General features: G+C 35.5%; 3 protein-coding genes and 1 long non-coding RNA gene across 6 annotated transcripts; 2 read left to right on the top strand and 2 right to left on the bottom strand.

Moving 5' to 3' along the window:
* Positions 1-180: 180 nt before the first annotated feature.
* On the top strand, positions 181-3495 carry LOC109538011 (protein ABHD18). 3 transcript variants are annotated; one of them, XM_019905044.2, is made up of 9 exons: positions 182-403; positions 524-608; positions 662-841; positions 1341-1589; positions 2233-2322; positions 2497-2635; positions 2694-2927; positions 2982-3210; positions 3265-3495. In XM_019905044.2, the coding sequence occupies exons 1-9, from the start codon at positions 312-314 to the stop codon at positions 3338-3340; spliced, it is 1374 nt and encodes a 457-aa protein (XP_019760603.2). In that variant the 5' UTR covers positions 182-311; the 3' UTR covers positions 3341-3495. The 3 variants fall into 3 exon arrangements, with proteins under 3 accessions (XP_048517389.1, XP_019760603.2, XP_048517390.1); XM_048661432.1 differs by lacking the exon at positions 2233-2322 and having other exon boundaries at positions 181-403; XM_048661433.1 differs by lacking the exon at positions 1341-1589.
* Positions 3496-3614: 119 nt separating this feature from the next.
* LOC109538018 (protein adenylyltransferase Fic) lies at positions 3615-6356 on the bottom strand. The gene is made up of 5 exons (XM_019905053.2): positions 5735-6356; positions 5478-5669; positions 5175-5417; positions 4862-5109; positions 3615-3907 (listed from the first exon to the last, which is right to left on the bottom strand). The coding sequence occupies exons 1-5, from the start codon at positions 6215-6217 to the stop codon at positions 3745-3747; spliced, it is 1329 nt and encodes a 442-aa protein (XP_019760612.1). The 5' UTR covers positions 6218-6356; the 3' UTR covers positions 3615-3744.
* On the top strand, positions 4887-6892 carry LOC125502624. The gene is made up of 3 exons (XR_007280394.1): positions 4887-4959; positions 5021-5142; positions 6356-6892. It is a non-coding gene; the product is annotated as an uncharacterized LOC125502624 (long non-coding RNA).
* Positions 6893-11007: 4115 nt separating this feature from the next.
* LOC109538000 lies at positions 11008-17839 on the bottom strand. The gene is made up of 9 exons (XM_019905030.2): positions 17666-17839; positions 17470-17605; positions 14763-15187; positions 14137-14703; positions 13668-14074; positions 13445-13610; positions 12581-13380; positions 12344-12527; positions 11008-11965 (listed from the first exon to the last, which is right to left on the bottom strand). Exons 1-9 carry the CDS (start codon positions 17717-17719, stop codon positions 11690-11692), a joined length of 3015 nt encoding a protein of 1004 aa, XP_019760589.1. The 5' UTR covers positions 17720-17839; the 3' UTR covers positions 11008-11689.
* Positions 17840-17941: the final 102 nt, after the last annotated feature.

Raw genomic sequence — 17941 nt, 5'->3', positions numbered from 1 at the left:
TGCACCATAATTGAGTATTGTGCTTTTAGCTCTAAAAGCTTCCATTTTTTCAGGATCTCTTCTAACGTCGCCATTTGATTGAGATTATCTAGCGACTCGACATTCAGATGCCGGATTATTTGCTTCATTCGGCAATTCGCCATAATGCAGTGTTGCCGCGTTTTCACCCATTTATTAACAGTTTTGCCCATAGCAGAGAGCTAGCGATAGGACAAGACGAGACGGTCTTCTGAATCTGTGTTCTGAATGTCATACAATCTTAAATATTCATTGATTTACCAATAATTTCTATTGAAAATATCGGGAAAAATATGCCGGTCAGTCGCTTAGATGTTATCTACCGAAAATTATTACTGACAAAATTTTTTACCAAGGGCTGGGGTGTACCTGCACATCTGGAAAGGTGATATTGACATTGGTTTATTTTTATACATCTTACGATTAATCAAAACATCTATATAACATTGGTTTATTTTTATACATCTTACGATTAATCAAAACATCTATATAACATTGGTTTTAGGCTATTTAACTTTAGAAAAATCATGTCGAATAGGGAAACATGCTGCGAACTTGTGCCAAAAGACTATCCTATCACTATCATTAATGTAAGCCAGTCTTCAAGCCTGTAACTTTGTGTAGTCATGCCTGGGATTTTCAGTCCCAGAAATACTCTGACTGCCATATTGTTGAAGGAAAATTTCGTAGCCCCTTTGCGTTGCATCTGCCAGGTCTTGTTTCTCCTGAAGTGCAAGATGCCTTCTTCCAAATGGTTTTGCCTTTGCAATGGAGCTCAGACTATAAACCTATGTGTATTCACCTGGCTGGTACTGGGGATCATGTAAGTACCAGCAAGAAAGTCTCCTGGTCATCAAACTCCCTCAATACTTATCCAACGAAGATTTTTAATTTTCCACTAGACTATTCAAACAATATTTCAAAAATGTGGATAAAACTAATACTGGAATTAGAGTAGCTTCAGGATAAATGCTGATCAACAAATATTGAAAATGACAATATGCTCTTTCAATAATGGATGAAATATAGCACCAAAATACCCTCAAGAGTTTCACCTGTGTTGCTATTAATATTTCCTTCAAGTCATTGTGAGTTATACGGTATTGTAGATTATTGCAATAGCTTGAAATGTACTGCAACACATCCTAAGAAGCTTGCTAGTTTTATTGGCCATTTTTTAGTTCTCTCATGTTCATCGATGTTTAACCCATTTCTGTCTCCATATCAAACAAAGAAAATGTAGGTGTTGGTTCGTAATAATAAATCTTTCTCGGCTGGCAAATGTGAATATATATGGTGTAGGAACATATTTCTATTTTCAGTATTTCTGGAGAAGAAGGAATATAATGGCAAAGCCCTTATTAAAGGCTGGCATTGGAGCAATCATTTTAGAAAATCCTTTTTATGGACTCCGAAAACCTAAAGACCAAATTAGGTCTAGTGTGCATTATGTATCTGATATTTTTGTAATGGGTGGTTGTCTAATTTTAGAATGTCTGGTTTTACTTAACTGGTGCGAACGGCTTGGTTTTGGACCACTTGGTGTGACTGGAATATCCATGGGAGGCCACGTAAGTTCCAAGCTTTTAGACACAACACACATTCGAAAAAACTTAAAAACATTCCAATGAAAAAATTTAAGGGACTTTAATCGTGGGCCCAGACCTAATGAGCCGCGGCAAAATTCCCTTGATGTTTCGTTCGTTTTGATGAAATTTTGGCCCGGCTCAGTCTCGGCTCGTTAGGTCTGGACGCAATATAATACTTTCATTTTACTATAAATTGGTTATTTTAATCCGAACCCCCCGTATATTATCTAAAAATTTAGGCTTTCGCGAGCATTATTTGAGTGCTGAGTTTTTCGACCACCTCTAAAGACCCGAAAAACGTTCCAATTTCAATTTGCATTGAGGAATTTTAGTTGAGTGGCGTTTCTTTACTATTTTCCTCACCCTCTGTAAAATAACGGGATTATGATCCTTATTTACGGCATTCCAAAGTTTGGTTGACTCATTTAAATATTTCTCCAGCGGAAATTCCTCGGTTCTACCGCCCACAGAAAGTTACTGAAAATCCTCCAGAGCCGAAATTTCCGATAAAATATGTCTCGCGACTTTGCTGTAACAACTTTTTCGGCCCCCGGTGGAACACCCTGTATATCCCATTCCATCACCGCATATTTTTTGTGGCTTTTTATTGTATTATTTCTCGTAGATGGCTTCTCTTGCAGCAACCAATTGGCCAAAACCTTTAGTGCTAGTTCCTTGTTTAAGTTGGTCAACTGCTTCATCAGTTTTCACCGAGGTAAATGAATCACTTATTGTAAACTTGTTTTTTTTCTGCATTACTTGCAAATGCGCTTCAATTCATTCATACAGTGCACCGCAAAACTAACACATACATCTGGACGCCGGCGCCTGTATAGAAAAAGGATTTTATTGAAGACGAATCGATAACTTTCCCTTGATCAATTTACAGGGTGTAATGAGTGAATCAATCAACTGGGACATGCTTCAAGATCAATATATGAACGATCAGTTGTACTGTGAACAATTATCGAAAGCCTGTAAGATAGTTGATGATCCTTTTGCCTGTAATCTGAGCAAAAGCTTCACAGGTTATTAAAAGCAAAATGCAAAAAATGGTTGAAAATTGACGCGCGCTCACTTTTTTAGACTCTCAAGTTCAATACGGAATAGACCTGGCTGAAGAACTCAAAGCAAGTTACGTAACCCCTTATGAGCTAGTCAATGTAATAAAAATGAACGATGTTGCTGAGTCGAGTTGTCAAGCTATTACAGATAAAGCCAGCAGTGCAGCAAAGGAAAAAATTATTTCAAGAATAAGTAGTATTAAAAATATACCTCCGTTTATTCCCAGTAAGAATATTATTGAAATGAAGAAACGAGGTAACTCAATTTACTTGAAAACCGGCGATTTGATCGGAACTTTTTTTTCTTTAGCGAAAGAGGCTTTGTGGTTTATGAGAGGCATGATGGATGAATGTACGCATTTGAAGAATTTTTCGGTGCCCGTAGACACTTCTCTTGTTATATCAATAACTGCCAAAACCGACGGGTATGTTCCTAGACGAGGGGTATCAAAATTGGACGAAATATGGCCTGGAGCCACTGTTAAGTATTTGGACTGTGGACATGTTGGCGCATATATTTTTTATAGGAATATTTTTAGGTAACTTCCAATCCCTCATAATCAATTCCGTAAATCTAATTTGCACTGTTTCAGAGATGCAATTATAGAAGCGTTCAATAAAGCGAAAAAACAAACCTCCCCATCATCACCAGCTATTCACGACATATAGACATAAATTAGTAGATTTTTAATTGTTGACCTCAGGTGCCTATTAACAGGTGTTTCAATTGAACTGTACCTGATCAAGTTGTCAAAATATGGTTGTGATATGTTTGAGAAAATATATATTGTATATAAAGAATATAAATATTAATTGCGCTCAAATGACGTTGTTTTATTTATTGAAAAACCTTAACTCAACCGATGACTGGGTGCTTCAGTTTCAAGGGTAGGGTGGAATTTGAGGACATGGGAGTATTGATTTGATGATTGAGACGAAATAATCAGAATTAATTATAAATATATAATTTCAACAAAGAGACAAATCAATAGAATGTATCGCTGCAGTACTATCAAAGATAGGTCGATTTCTAAATGCCCATTGGAATTATTTTGAGTAGTACCGATTTAAAATTAGATCTCTAATATTTCCTGCTGGTCTGGCCCATCCAATGATAACGATCTAGTACCATGCAAGTACATATCCAAAATTTGTAACGTGCATTGGGCAACAAAGCGAACAAATGGCTTTACGTCTCCCACATTGGCTGCTTTCAATGTATCATAATATTTTTCCCTAAAATCAAGTGCTGCATTTAACTTCTGAAGTGTCTGGGAAGCAATCAGTATTTGTGATATCGTCGGAAATTGCAGACTTTCGATAGTCGATCTAAGTTCGTTTATACAAGATGTCCAAGATAAGAAGGGCCGGTATGCGGATATGGAAAATCGTAAAAGAATCGAAGTTGGTTTAACCAGAAAAAATCGCCATTTAAGAGGCTAATAAAATAAACTTTTCTTTTCGTGTTCTCTTCATCTACCCGGCTTGTTGAATTTACATTTTGTTTGCAGGAAATCATAATCAATTGCATTTTTTAATACCTGTTTACCTACGTATATATATATATATACCTATACCTGGCCCTGTTTATTTGTGTAGAAGATCAAAAGGGCTCAGTTTTTTGCATTTACGTTTTATTTTCAGGGAACAATAATCAATTGCTTTTTTCAATACGGCCCTGTTCATTTCTTAGCAATTTTAGTTCTTTTCCTAACGGTCATTCAGAAAAAAATTGTCCGAATATTTTTGCAAAAACTTCTTGTATAGGGCGAGTTTGTCCGGCTTTCCGGCCGAAAACATGAGTCATTATAGGGATAGAAAAATGGCGCTTTAATTATTATTATTATTAACTTTACTATTTCTCCTAGCAACTTTAGACGTAAGTTTCCAGATTATTTAAGTCAACAAAGTATTTTCAAAATTTCGACGTTCCTTTTTCAAGAAACCATTAACTGTTTCAAATGCGGCCCTGTTCTTTATTCGCCAGGTATTTACAAATTTTAATAGTCATTTTAGTGGCCGATAAACTGAACTTGAAGATGGACCGCGCCCATTTACAATACTTAATTTTGTGCAATACTCAGAAACTTTGTAAATTCATATGACTTCAACCAAAGTACGTGTCCTGCTCAATATTTTTTTCATTAAAAAACTGGAACATTCAACATTTCTTTACTATTCTATTCTCACCTTTGCTCTTTTAAAATCATGGCAGGTGGATATCCAGCTTTGAGAAGAATTAGATTCATGATTAGTCTACTTGTGCGTCCATTGCCATCAACAAACGGGTGAATATCAACTAGTTTGTAATGAGCGAGAGCAGCATGTCTAACAGGGTGCATTGTGTAGGCTTCTTCTGAATTCAGCCACTCCACATAATTCTCCATCAAAGAAGGGATTTCCTCATGTGGGGGTGGAACGTGACTCCCAATGAAAACCTGCAACAAATAAAAGGACGTAGAAATTCAACGGTAAAAAATTATTTTCGAAAATGTTTGCCCACCTTCTCAGCTCTGAAAACGCCAGATTTGATAGGATCCACATGGCCCATGACTCTTCGATGAATCCCCAATATTTCCTTAACGCCAATATACTCAGTTCTCGTCAATAACTTCACATACTGCATGGCCTTTTCTAAACCCAAGACTTCATTGTGCTCTAAAAGGCTTTTCCCGCTAACTACATGACCTGTTTCCAAAACATATCTAAGCTGTTCGACAGTCATTGTGTTTCCTTCAATACCAATCTAAAATGTACATTAAAATATTAGTGCAGTTCATATAAAAAACACTCAATCAATCCTTACAGTGTGATAAATATGAAGGTAATATGCTTGTTTTTTAACGGCATCAAAATTGTCTAGCTTCATCCTATTTTTGAGTACATCTTTCAATTTGTCAATTTCTTGAAACAACTTAAGATCTAGTCTATCTACAACTGGAGCTGTGCGTTTTCGGTTGGAGAGAGCTGCTTGGTGATCAGGAGAATACGTTAAAGCCTGCAAAACATTGATTTAATATCATCAATTCCTCTAATATAGCTTTTTGATATTTGAGTACCTACCTTGAAGTAAAGTTCATCCGCTGTTACAATGTCATGCTGCTCTAGAAACTCCCCATACCAGTTTAATACATCCGCATTATCCGGAGCCATAGCACTAGCATGTTCAAAAAGTTTCATGGCTTTATTACCCTTACCAATCATCTTAAAGGCAAGTGCTGCTTGAATAGTATTGTACACTTCCGAATCAGTGCCCATTTGCCTCTTACTTGGACCTGCAGCTTTTCCAATGTCTTTCAACTCAAATTTCAAAGCTGATGTTAAATCATTTAATACTAAGTCCTCATTATGTAAATCCATGGCAATTGGGTACCCTAATTCAAAGGACTTTTTATCCGTGGGAATCAGGTCCTCAAATTCCGGAGTATTGTAATAAATTGAAGCCCGCTTGTAAACAGTTGTAGGAAAGTAACAGTGTTGGAGTAGTGCCAACAGCACTGATATCACAGATAATAGGATTGGTATAACTATCACAAGAACATGCATTTCTACAGATTGTTACTGTTACAGGGCTATTTTTTTCTTACATATTTCAGTATTAACATATTTGCTAGTGTTTGTTGACAACACAACTCGGACCTCGATTCTCAACATCTTAACCTGAATCTCTGTCGTATTTTTGAGGTTATGTCCCAGAGATTGAAGAAGCTGCTAGAAGAGAACAGAATCCTTGCGACGTTGCCTTGCCACGCTATGTCAAATTTGAATTTGGATCCTCAAATTCTCCATACACCGTTTCTTTGCCATGCAAGTGGGTGTTATTTAAAATGCTCATAAGGTGATTCTGTTTTTATTCGTTTTCTAATTAAAGATTTTATAAGTTACTAGAATGGCAGTATGTATGACAAGGAATGTATCACAAAATTACTGCTGGACGTTATTGTTACTTTGTGTGTATAATACATATAAAATTATTTTGTAGTTAACAATTGTTATTTATTGTTTTCAAAAGTGTTCAAAAACCTGGTATTATTTACTGATTGATCATACAAGTTCATCATATGAGCTGAAAGAAAAATGCCGTGGACATACACTTATCTACGGTTTAATCTTAAAACTTGTTATGCGTTATTTGAACTGCGATTATAGCTTTTCGCAATACATTTCTTCTTATATAGTATAGATGTTCTGAGATTAGTAATAGAGGGCTTATCCGAGTAATTTTTGGACAATTGTTTTTATTGCTTAGAACTTGTTTTAGCAATAGTCAAATGGGGAGGCCTTTTTTCTAAAGTGAAGTTATATAGTGAGGACTAAGATTAAGTGAGAGCGTTTTCCGGCTTTGCCTTTTTTCTGCGTGGCAGTTGTTATTTTTCTCTAAAGGGCAAGGGGCAATAAAAGAAAAGGAAACGGGCTCAACGACCCTAAGGTAAAAAATTATTATTTAAACGTATTTACCTAAGCTTTTAAGAACAAATATTTTTTAGTTTCCGATTTATATTGTTATTGAAAGTATAATTAAAAACAGAACAAGAGACAAATTGGAATGACTGAGATTAAGCGGTTTTAAGCTAACAGCTGACCAAGACGTTTATTGAATTAGTTAGAAACTATTTTTTTAAATTATTCATTAAATATATTCATTTTTATAACATTAATATAGGTAAGGACTTCAATGAATGTCAAACGCCTGCACCTACACACTTTCATGTACACCAAAGACGAAATAGTGTTGAGAAAAAGTTGAGAAGAGTTAGTTTGGTAATCTGTGATCTTGTCTCTAACTACAAACGATAAATTGTGTAAGGCGGCTCCGTAAACGCAAGTTATCAGCCTCCTAGTTAAAAAGCAATACTGGTATAGGTAGATATTTTGAAATTGACCGCGCCTATTCATTGGCAAAGGGTGGCAACGTCGCAAGGATTATGTTCTTCTATTAGCTGCTGCTGAAATTGAGGGGGCGGGACTAGAGTTTCGAATTCCCACCGCTTGTAGCAGAAACCTACATTTATTGATCGATAATTTTTTGAAGAACATTTCTTTACCGATAGTGTTGAGCAGGAGATTCGAATTTATTTTAGAATCTCCACAATTTCAGATTAAGTTCCAATATTATTTAACTTGAAGCACTATTTGTAAAATTTACATAAAAATACCCTAAATCTATCGCACTACTGTGTCAAAATAACTTAATATTATTCTCTAATATTTTTATTAAATTCACTTGTTCAGCCGTTACACACCAATCAGTCAATCAAGTTGAAGTCAATTGATCAAGCATTCTCATTGGAGAATTCGTGCGAAAATCAAGTTTATTAATCTGCGAAAGGAAGAAACCATCCACAAATCATGACCGAGTTTGATCAACTCGAACTCGAAGCTAACTACGTCGCTCTAAATCATGTTAACAAAGAGAAGCTACCACAAATTATGGCGTTTCGATTGCGAATCTGTCATGTATAAGCCACCTCTAAGCAACATATACAGCTGAAAAGGCACAGTTTCTCAAAAAACTATTCACATATTTATTTTGTTACGGGCAATGAACGAAATAGATTGTCGATCCTTTGTGTCTTGCTGAGGTATACAGGGTGGCCGTTTGTAAACGAAACAGACCAGATTTGAGCACCACCTTGGTTGTATTGGTAGCACGGTTGTTAAACCCCAGGATCAAACCTTCATAAGTACATGAAACCATTTATGAGTTTAGGGTTGAACACTCCCTGCTTAAGGGTTTACTGCCCCCAGCTTCATTCGCCCAAAAAGCGATAACACGTCGAAGGGCAAACAAATCAAGCAAACTATTATATCATCAGGCTCTTTTTGTTGTTCAGGTGCATTAGCATGTCGTGAAACTTCAACATTGCATGAGTTTTCACGAGAAGCTGTTTAATTTTCAGTTTCATACGCGCGACTCGTGAAGGGCCGTTGTTCCTTATCGGATATACCAAGTGAATTAGTGGTGCCTCTAAGGAAAGTGCGGTTGATCATCCGATCCGTTAACTGCAGGGTTTAGTGCAATTTTTCAATTTGGTGCTGAGCTTCATTGTGTGGTCAACCTTCAGTATGAACTTTTCGACTATTAATGAGTACAAAATGGAGGATGCGACCCCAGCTTGCCGAAAGCTGGTAAGCATGATCTCTAAATCCCTTAGATTGAGCTGATTTTAGTTTTTCAAAAATCAACTGAAGGTTTATGCATCCCTTACAGTCCTGATTTTTAATAACATGACTTTGGACAGATTCACTGGTGTACTAAACACATTTTCTTCTTTATTTCCAGGTGGCACGATGCAGCTTTGGGTAAGTTTTGAATTACTTTGCCCCTGGTTGCCACGCAGATGTAGAGTTTTAGTTCCATTTTATGGAATTGTGTTGCATACCATATTTATTCGACGATAAACGACGAGGGAGTTTCTGGATTCTGGATTGGGTTTTTCAAATTTCAAAATTTAATTTCAAGTCAGATATACGTTAACGAATGAGGTTTTCCACAGTGGACTGTTTTTATATTAACTCTTACAGGTGAAATTTAAAATCAGTGAAGTTCTGATGAGAGACCTAAAGACGTTCTTGTATTCTCAATAGAGATGGTTCAAGTTTTCAAAATCTATATCATTTTCACTCAATTTTTCAACTTTAAATAGTCCGGTTTTCCTCAGTAAGCTGTTTTAATATGTTAAATAGGGATTTAAAAAATTAATCTGCTGCAAAAATACCTTCATTTATCTTGGAAGAAAATATATTAATATTAGTGTTTTTGTTGTAAATTAAACAGAGTTGCTGTCTTTAAAATTAAAAATAACCCAGAATCCAGACGAAACTGCCGAAATGTAGGTGGAATTTGTTTTTTGCTATTTTTGCCTTTTGATTTTTCACTGATTGCGGCTGTTCTTCAACTCTCAACGTTGAGCAAAAATCGAACTTTTAGCTAATTGCAGCGGTCTGAATCCGGACAGCAATTTTTTTGTAGTAGTTTGTGGCTACCAGGGTTGTAGTTTATATAATTTGCAACATTTATGCTGCTCGCATGTGCAGCTTTGCGGATTTTATCTATCGATTTCTACTTTTTTGCGAGATTTATACTGCAGTTTAAGTAGAATTCTTATTGCAATCTGTGCGGAGTTTCTATAGTGGCTTTTTGGAAATGGTAGCGTCCTCTTTTTTTCGAATGTTAGGAAAATTATGCAAATTTTAACATGCATTATTTCATCGTGGTTTCGGTTTGTTTAGTCAGTCGGTCCCTGGTCTTGGCGCACTGGCGACCAGAACGGGATATTTTAATTTCATGAATTACGAGAATGGCTTCTAACTTTAGAAGAATAAATCTCATGAACCTCTCTTATACCGCACTATAAATGCTGCATTACAACATTGAATTATTCTTAAATTAAATTATAAAATCCTTTTTGTTTTGGAAGTATTCATATCTTTTTACATACTTTACTTATTTTGTAGAATTTATATGGAGGTTTTTAGTAAACCTGACTTTTTGGTCAAGTTCAAAATATTTTAACTTTTACACTAGATAACCGATATTTATATATTCGTTGGTAATTTGTAACTTATTTTTTTATTATTTCAGGCGAAATAAATATTAACTCGTTGTTTTCCATCTGTATTTCATAATGAGAAAAACACCGAAAATCACATTTTTAATAAAGTTTTATACCGCCCAGCGCGTTATCGTTTTATTTGAAACCAAAATGTAGTCAATCCTTTTGAAAGGGCGTCTTTTTGTCAAAATATGTTTTTCACTTTAATTTAATTTTTCTTACGCTTGAAATAACAGCCAAAAGATAATTTAGCTATAAACTAAAAAAATATATATTAAGATCGGTTAATTGGTATAAAAGTAGAAACTTAAAAATGTACCAAAAAATCTTCTGCGCCACTTTTTTCCAAACTGAATGTAGTTCATTAAAAGATCCAATAACCTCCCAATGTCCAATTCCAACGTAAAATAATTCTCCCCATTTTGGCAGCAACTTCAACAAGTTACTATCCCTTCGTTGCATGAAATCAGCTACTTTATCTGCTTCTTCGAAAGTTCCTCTCCTACAGTTAATTTACCGCAATGGTTCAATAGAAAACGTTTTAAATGCCCACTGTTGTGTAAAATTATTCCGCAATGAACGTGTTTCAACTTTCTAGAAAACTAGCAACTTTCCACTTGGGAGTATAAAAGTTCTCAACTTTCCCTTCCAGCATTTAACAATTGATGTCGAAAATCTAGTTTTCGCCGACTATCCAGACAAAATTAAAAGTCCGGTTCGCTGATTATCAGTCGGAAATCTGAAAGTATGGGTTTTTCATGTAATGAAACACCACTATAATAATCTTTAATAATTTATTTAAAGTGAACGATATAAAAATATTGGTTTAAAACCTTCTAGTGAGATCGGTCTTAGTATCTACCTTACAACATAGTTGGCAGAGTTTTACGCGATTTATGCTTACATTAAAAACAATTAAAATGAGTTAAAATGAGAAAACAACAGGATTCTTCCAACCTTGAATTAGAATTTATTTTGAGCACGGATGGTTGCAACAGTTTTCCTCCACAAATTTCATAAACATTTTTTTCTTATAATGAGGCGTCAATACCTATCGAGCCGATCCCGATCCAACCGGAGCAGCGGCTAAATTCCTTTAATATTTCATCAAAGGAATTTTACCGCGCTTCAGACTCGGCTCGTTAGGTCTGTAGACACCATAAAATAATTTCTGATGCAGGTTGGAACGAACCTTATATACATGTATTTATACTATGCAGTTTATACAAATGGAAACATTTAGTATTTTTAAGTTAAAATCCTACTGTCTAAGGCTATTTACAAATTTAATCCACAGCCTTTAGTTCAGTATTTGGTGTGTTGGGCCCACATTTGTTGCATTACTATTTCAATATAAATAAAAATAACTCCCAACTCAAACTGATAACTATAATTAACAATTAACTAGGAGGCCCAACTTGGGCAAACTATATATTATTCAAACAATACTATAAGAAAATCACTATTCCATATCTTCTGGGACATTCATTTCGGGCTCTGGAACGTTGCATCCCATGTCACGCAGAGTAAAATAAATGGCCTGAGGCATAAAACGCCTCATAACACTAAAGTATGGCGCACTGGCCCTTTGTAAGAAATTTACAATGTGAAGCATTGTGTTTATGTTAAATGGATGACAATAAAACAACAGCAGGGCATCATCCTCCTTTCTTACCGAGGAATCTTCCCCGAAATCGTCGAAGTCGTACGGCTCGGGACGGGGTGGCTTAATTTTTTTCTAGAAAAATATCGGTATACTGAAGAACTGAGGCCGATTGAACGCGTTAAATAAATAACATTACTAAACAAAATACACTGTCTTTGACAGAATTGCGTAGTATACTTGAAGTAGGCTTCTGAATACAGATTCATTAGCCCTGTTTAGGAGAAAATAAAAAAGACACTAGGAAATAGAACAAAGAAGTATTCCGGGAGTAAGTCAACTTGAAAACAAGGAACCAAACGAACTAGAATACATTCATCATTGCATCAAAGAATGATATTGAATGGAGAAAAAACTGAAAAATTAACACGGAATACTATCATAACTACTGGCAAATTTTCAGTAGAAACACAACTGATGAATGTGATAAAAACATAAAAAAGGTCCACTTACCCTTTTTTCTTCATATAGCACACATTGAATGAGAAGGTAGTACAGATACTCCAATCCATTGAAGATTTCACCTGTTGGAGATGCATCATTTGGCAAATCATAGGGAATGACAATTTCTGCCATTTTTTTATATTCGTTTTCATGGTCCAAGCAGTGCTGAATAACATGTACTATGGATAACACCCTGAAACATAAATTATTAATTGATGAATGTGGGTTGAAATAGAGACTACTTACAAAATCTTTCTGTCTATGAAGTCAACGGCGTGGAAATACTGCGGCTCCCATAATCTCATAATGAAATTCAAGGCACTGCCTCCATGGGGTCCAGGAAGAACTGATAAATAATTGAGAGTACCAGTGGTGCGAATCATGCAAATAAAGATAAAGATGCTCCAATTGGCCCTTATCTTTTTGCTAGGGGATTTAGCACAGCCGGTAATCACATTTCTAAGGACGGTTTCGTAATGAGCCTCCATTACATTCGGGAGGCAAAATATGGTGGTAATAACCAATTTCCCTAGCACATTCTTAGGTAGAACGATGCCGGGTTGTAGCAGCATATTGAGCAACTGTGGAAACTCTGCAATGATCGTCATGCCCTTTGGCAATGTGCTGAGCATTCGAATTTGATCCTGGCGTTTCACAATTAATGTGATAAGAAGATTCGCAGCGGATTCATCAAGTTCTTCCTCTCTATCTTTATTTTGACTAAGTTGAGTAGCTGCACCCAAAAATGTCTGCAATACTAGGTCCTCATCCTGAGTGGGGGAATACACACAAATTGTATTTAAAATATCGAAGGCTTTGTCTATATCATCCGTCATGTATCTGGGTTCCAAATTGTTAATAACATGATGTAAAAATGTGAGGAACTTATCGTTGGCTAAAGTTTTGAATCCTTGAATCTGAGCTATCTTAGCGCAGACAAAGTTCACTTCCCTCATCACACATTGGTCAGTGAAAAAAGCTGAAGTAATCTTGACCAAAAGATCTTCAAGTTCATCGATGTTTTTGCAAGCCAAATTGTTCTGGGACTACAAGAAAAAACATCCTCAAACGAACCCATCCCCCAAGGAATTAATGATGATTAATCCTTACTTTTACAAAATACCCCAAGGCGTTCAATGAATGGTGCAGCGGAAATTTATTTTTCATTCTTGTTACTGCAACTAAGCAATTCAGCGTTTCCACAGCAACTTGAGAGATCAAAAATTTTTTCTCTGGAGGCATGGCCTTAAATGACTTAAGGTAATTACACAAGGCTCTAAAATGGAAAATAATAAATTAATCCCGGCAAACAGAACGCAAGCATTCTACTCACTCTGCGGATGGAATCAGAATATAAGTATTATCGGATTGTAAGTTTCGAATGATATATTTCAAGTGGCACTCCATTACACTGGGGTTGATCTCTAAGCAATAGATACCACCAACCCATAAAATTCTGCCTTGCAAAATCAAGTTCTCCGGACTGATCATGTTAGTCCAATTATTGATGTAAAATTGCAAGGGAAAGGCAAATTCTGGATCCGTAGCAACATATCTTTCCTTAATTAACCCGGTTCCAAACATCATGGCTTCGGTTAGGCTTGTGATGTAATACGCATGGAAAGGGTTGATTGGTTGGGGCTCCATTTCAGCAACCAATCTTTGGAAAACTATGTGCATAGTCTTAAAATAAACGGCTTTTCCGTTCTTCTGACGCGCATCAATTTTTTCCAAGGAGAACTGCAAAAGCAATATGAAAATATGTTTAACCCGAGCGTAATACACATATTTTGAACTCGTACCGTTATAATTTGAGAGCACACATCCCTTAATGACCAGAGGTGATCCTTTTCAATAACGGTCAAATACAATTGAGCTTCCATGCCGTGGTGGCATGACATAAACACATATATGCAATAAATTAGATTTTCCAAGTCTTCCATTAGAACATCAAAGTAGGGCATATCAACTAGATTCATAATGAAGTCTAAAATTCCACCAATAAGATCATAGAAATGTTTTGGTTCGCCCTCTTCTAATTCATCCTTGGGAGGGGTTGCGCCCTTAATAACTTCTTTATACTGTTCGCAGCATAAGGTTAGTAGCTTTCCAATGGTTGGTAATAATGGAGCAATGAATATATGGCAGTATTCACTAAATTGATCTACGCTATTATTCAGGAACTTTAAAATTTCAGTTCTGAACCCAAAATCGAAGCTAATGGAATAGCATGCATTTAATGCCACGTCCAACTCTTCGGTGATTTTCGTCAAACAATCTGGTACATACTGCAGATTGGGAGCTGAATGTTTCATCAGCAAAAACATTGGTTGAATGACACGCTCTTTTGTTTTTGATAGAGTATTTCTCTAAAAATAAAAATATTCTTACAGGGCAAACTTTTTCAAAAATATTCAAATTAACTAACTCGCTTTAAAACATCCAGTAAAACATCAAACCAGTGGTACTCGATGATAGTATATTCATGGTTTCCCAAATATGGATTATCAATCGCTTTATTTAAGACGAGGACGGCATTTGAAATATCCTCTTCATCGTCATGTTTGACCATATCATTCAGCAATATTGTCGCATCTGCCCAAAAACCGAGGCACAACAGTTTGGCGATGCAGGCCGCCAAACATTCTTTAAGTGGTAGGCTACTATCAGCTAAGAAGTCTATTAGTTGCAATGTAAGAGATTTGCCAAAGCTTTTGTGAAAGAGCGCACAATTGGACTGTGTATGATTCAATATTTCATCAAGATAATTTTTTAGAAATATTGCCGCTAATTCTCGAACATGGATATTTTCTTCTTCAGTGCCAATTATTTGAGACACAACCAACGGGTATTCTAAAATGAATAAAAGTTGCACTTATTAATCACATAAACGTCAAATTAGTGCCAACATATAATCAATCAATAATTTAAGTTAATTGGAGCGGAAAGTAAGAGGTATAGGAGTAACCATTCATTTATGGTGGTGTTTTAAGGTTCTCGACTTCAGAGAGTAATGGCTAAGGGTAATGGGAAATATAGATACTTCCTAATTCGCGCCAGATGTATAGTGATTATGGCTGATGAAAGCAGCTTCATTAAATCTGTTTCCGCTTGTTGCTTTCTACATAAAATCTTAAAGTTAATATTGTCTCCTCCGCTGGTGTATGTTTTCGACCTTCAATTCTAATAAAGTTGATAAATACAATATTTTACCAGTTATATAAGCTTACCGATTATATCAAAGTTTTATCTTTCTCCGAAGCTTAGCGGAAGCATAGCTACCGAAACACACGCTGCGTGTAAAATAAAGTTTCGACAAAGTGGTCTAAGGTTTCAACCCCAAAAGCAAGCCGCCAGATAAATTTAAGCTAATACGTAAATAATAATTTAGTAGTTACTTACCTTAGAATCAGCGACTGACAAAATTACACATCGATGCAAATGGGTGCTAGGGCGCAAAAAGTTTAAAAAATAATAATAAAGTCTATAGGTACTTTCGTCCGATTTTAACATTTTTTTTTTGGATTGTAGGGCAAAAAAAACCCTACTTTAGAACAGATTCTGGCATTTTTGCTGCAAAAACTAATTGGTCATTTTTTGTGGACTACAATGAAAATAACGTATTAGCTACTGGAATTTATAATCTAGTAAAAAAGTGCTTTGAAATATTCTACTGGTTGGTGGAGGCAACCAGAACTTTATTTTTTTGCTGGACTCAAATTTGATTTCTTAATAAGGCCAAATTAATCCATAAAAGGAATCTGATGATATTCAATTCTACTATAGAATTATTAATTTGCCATATTTTTCAATGAAGTTAGGCTTCTATACTACCTTGGCTTTTGTTTTTGCAACAAAAATGTTTTTTATTGTTCTTTGAGTGTGTAAAGATGTAGAACTAGCCAACTTGAATAAAAACTTTAAATAATTAAAGAAACTTTGTTGAGCAAGTGTGTGCAAGTACCTACTTAGTGATGAATTAGAAAAAATATAAACTTTAAAGTGTTTAAATTTTAGAAATGTTTTCCAAATGTATTCAAACGAGAAGTGAACATTTCTGGTATAACCAGAATGGTGCAGAATATTGAAGTTATAATAAGTCAGTTAATTAAGACTTATTTGTGAATATACAGGATGGCCCTGGGATAAGTATCGGAACGGAAAACAGTAAATTCCCCATGAAGAAAGAAGCACTTTTTCTGTTTTCATTTTCTCTTCGCTTTCGATCTACAGGGTGTGTACGCATGTATACAACACAATTCCTACTTAGTTTTTTTTATTTTTTGTGGAACTCACATTACACCTATTAAAAGTTACTTTTTCTCACCCTAATTGAATTTATCGAACGTGCCAGTCGTTGAGATTTGTAGGTATCATTAATCCATACGATGAGTTTCGAGTAAGGTACGAAAATGTAGCTATTAATAGTGGAAATGTGCATAAAAAGGTCATTCTTGGAGCTTAAACGGTTTCTAACATATTGGTGAAAAAGTTAAATAAAATATTTTTTAACACCCTGTATCCCGAAAACGAAATCACGAAGAGAATAATGCAAGCGGAAAAAAGTATCTGTTTTTCCCACGAGCAATCTACAGTATTTCGCTGCGACACTATTTAAAAACATCCTATATAAACGTAGCTGCATCTCATGTACTTATGTGTAAATAAAACATTAGCTACCAGACATTTTCAAACCAAAAAAAATCACTAAATCTAACAGCACTTTAGCTCAACTGTAAATAGCACATATTTGGTAAAAAAAAACAGAATTAAGGCCAGTTGGCCAGATTGAAGTGGATTGTATAGACGATTGTGCAATATTTGCAAAGATTTTAGATAAGATTTTGTTTGGCAAGGAGTGCCTAAAGTGCCATATTTAATAGCGAGATTCTCAAAATACGAATATATCAGTATGTACATGCTTTTCTGATTTTGAAGGCAAATTGTTCAATTTTCGTTATTTGTAAATTGCTAGATTTATTAAATATTTTGAGGGCTCCATACTTTGGCTCCTGATCAGAGCATGTTCCATCAGCTATATCAAATCAAGGAATAGACGAAATTGTTACACACAGAAGCAGCAAATAGCATGAAACCCTTTATGTGCCTTGATAATAACAAAAAAAAGCACTTACCTTCAAGAACTTGAACTTGGTTTAGTTTATCGACTGCCTTTTTCTGCATGTCAGTGTCGCCCCCCATAACGCTGTTCATAATTTGAACGAGGGCATCATACAATGGATGCTTTGGTGGAGACGGTACTTCTTCCATCTAGAAAGAAATTATAAACCGGTGAAAACTGATCAGTCTCATAACCTCTAAAATTGCTACCTCGACTGCTAAAGTTTTGTTGGTAAAAGTCCATGTAGCAGATTTAGTGCACATCGAACCCCAAAACCGACTATTAAAGCACTAACGGGCAGTACCATTTATTAAATTACAAAACTTTTAAAAATCTTTAAATAAGTGACTGTCACACAGGTGACTTAGTTTTAAATAATTATAAACATTAGGCGTACGCATGACGATCACCAAGAAGTTCGTTCCGAAATAAACTCTACTAGTTTAGAATTAGCACAGTTCAAAATCAAATGGGCTGTAATTTAA

This window comes from Dendroctonus ponderosae, unplaced genomic scaffold, assembly GCF_020466585.1.
Source record: "Dendroctonus ponderosae isolate FM_Combo_2020 unplaced genomic scaffold, Dpon_F_20191213v2 Dpon_F_20191213_1, whole genome shotgun sequence".
NCBI lineage: Eukaryota > Metazoa > Arthropoda > Insecta > Coleoptera > Curculionidae > Dendroctonus > Dendroctonus ponderosae.
The sequence above is the reverse complement of the archived record's forward strand: the minus strand, read 5'-3'. Positions and strand labels throughout refer to the sequence as shown.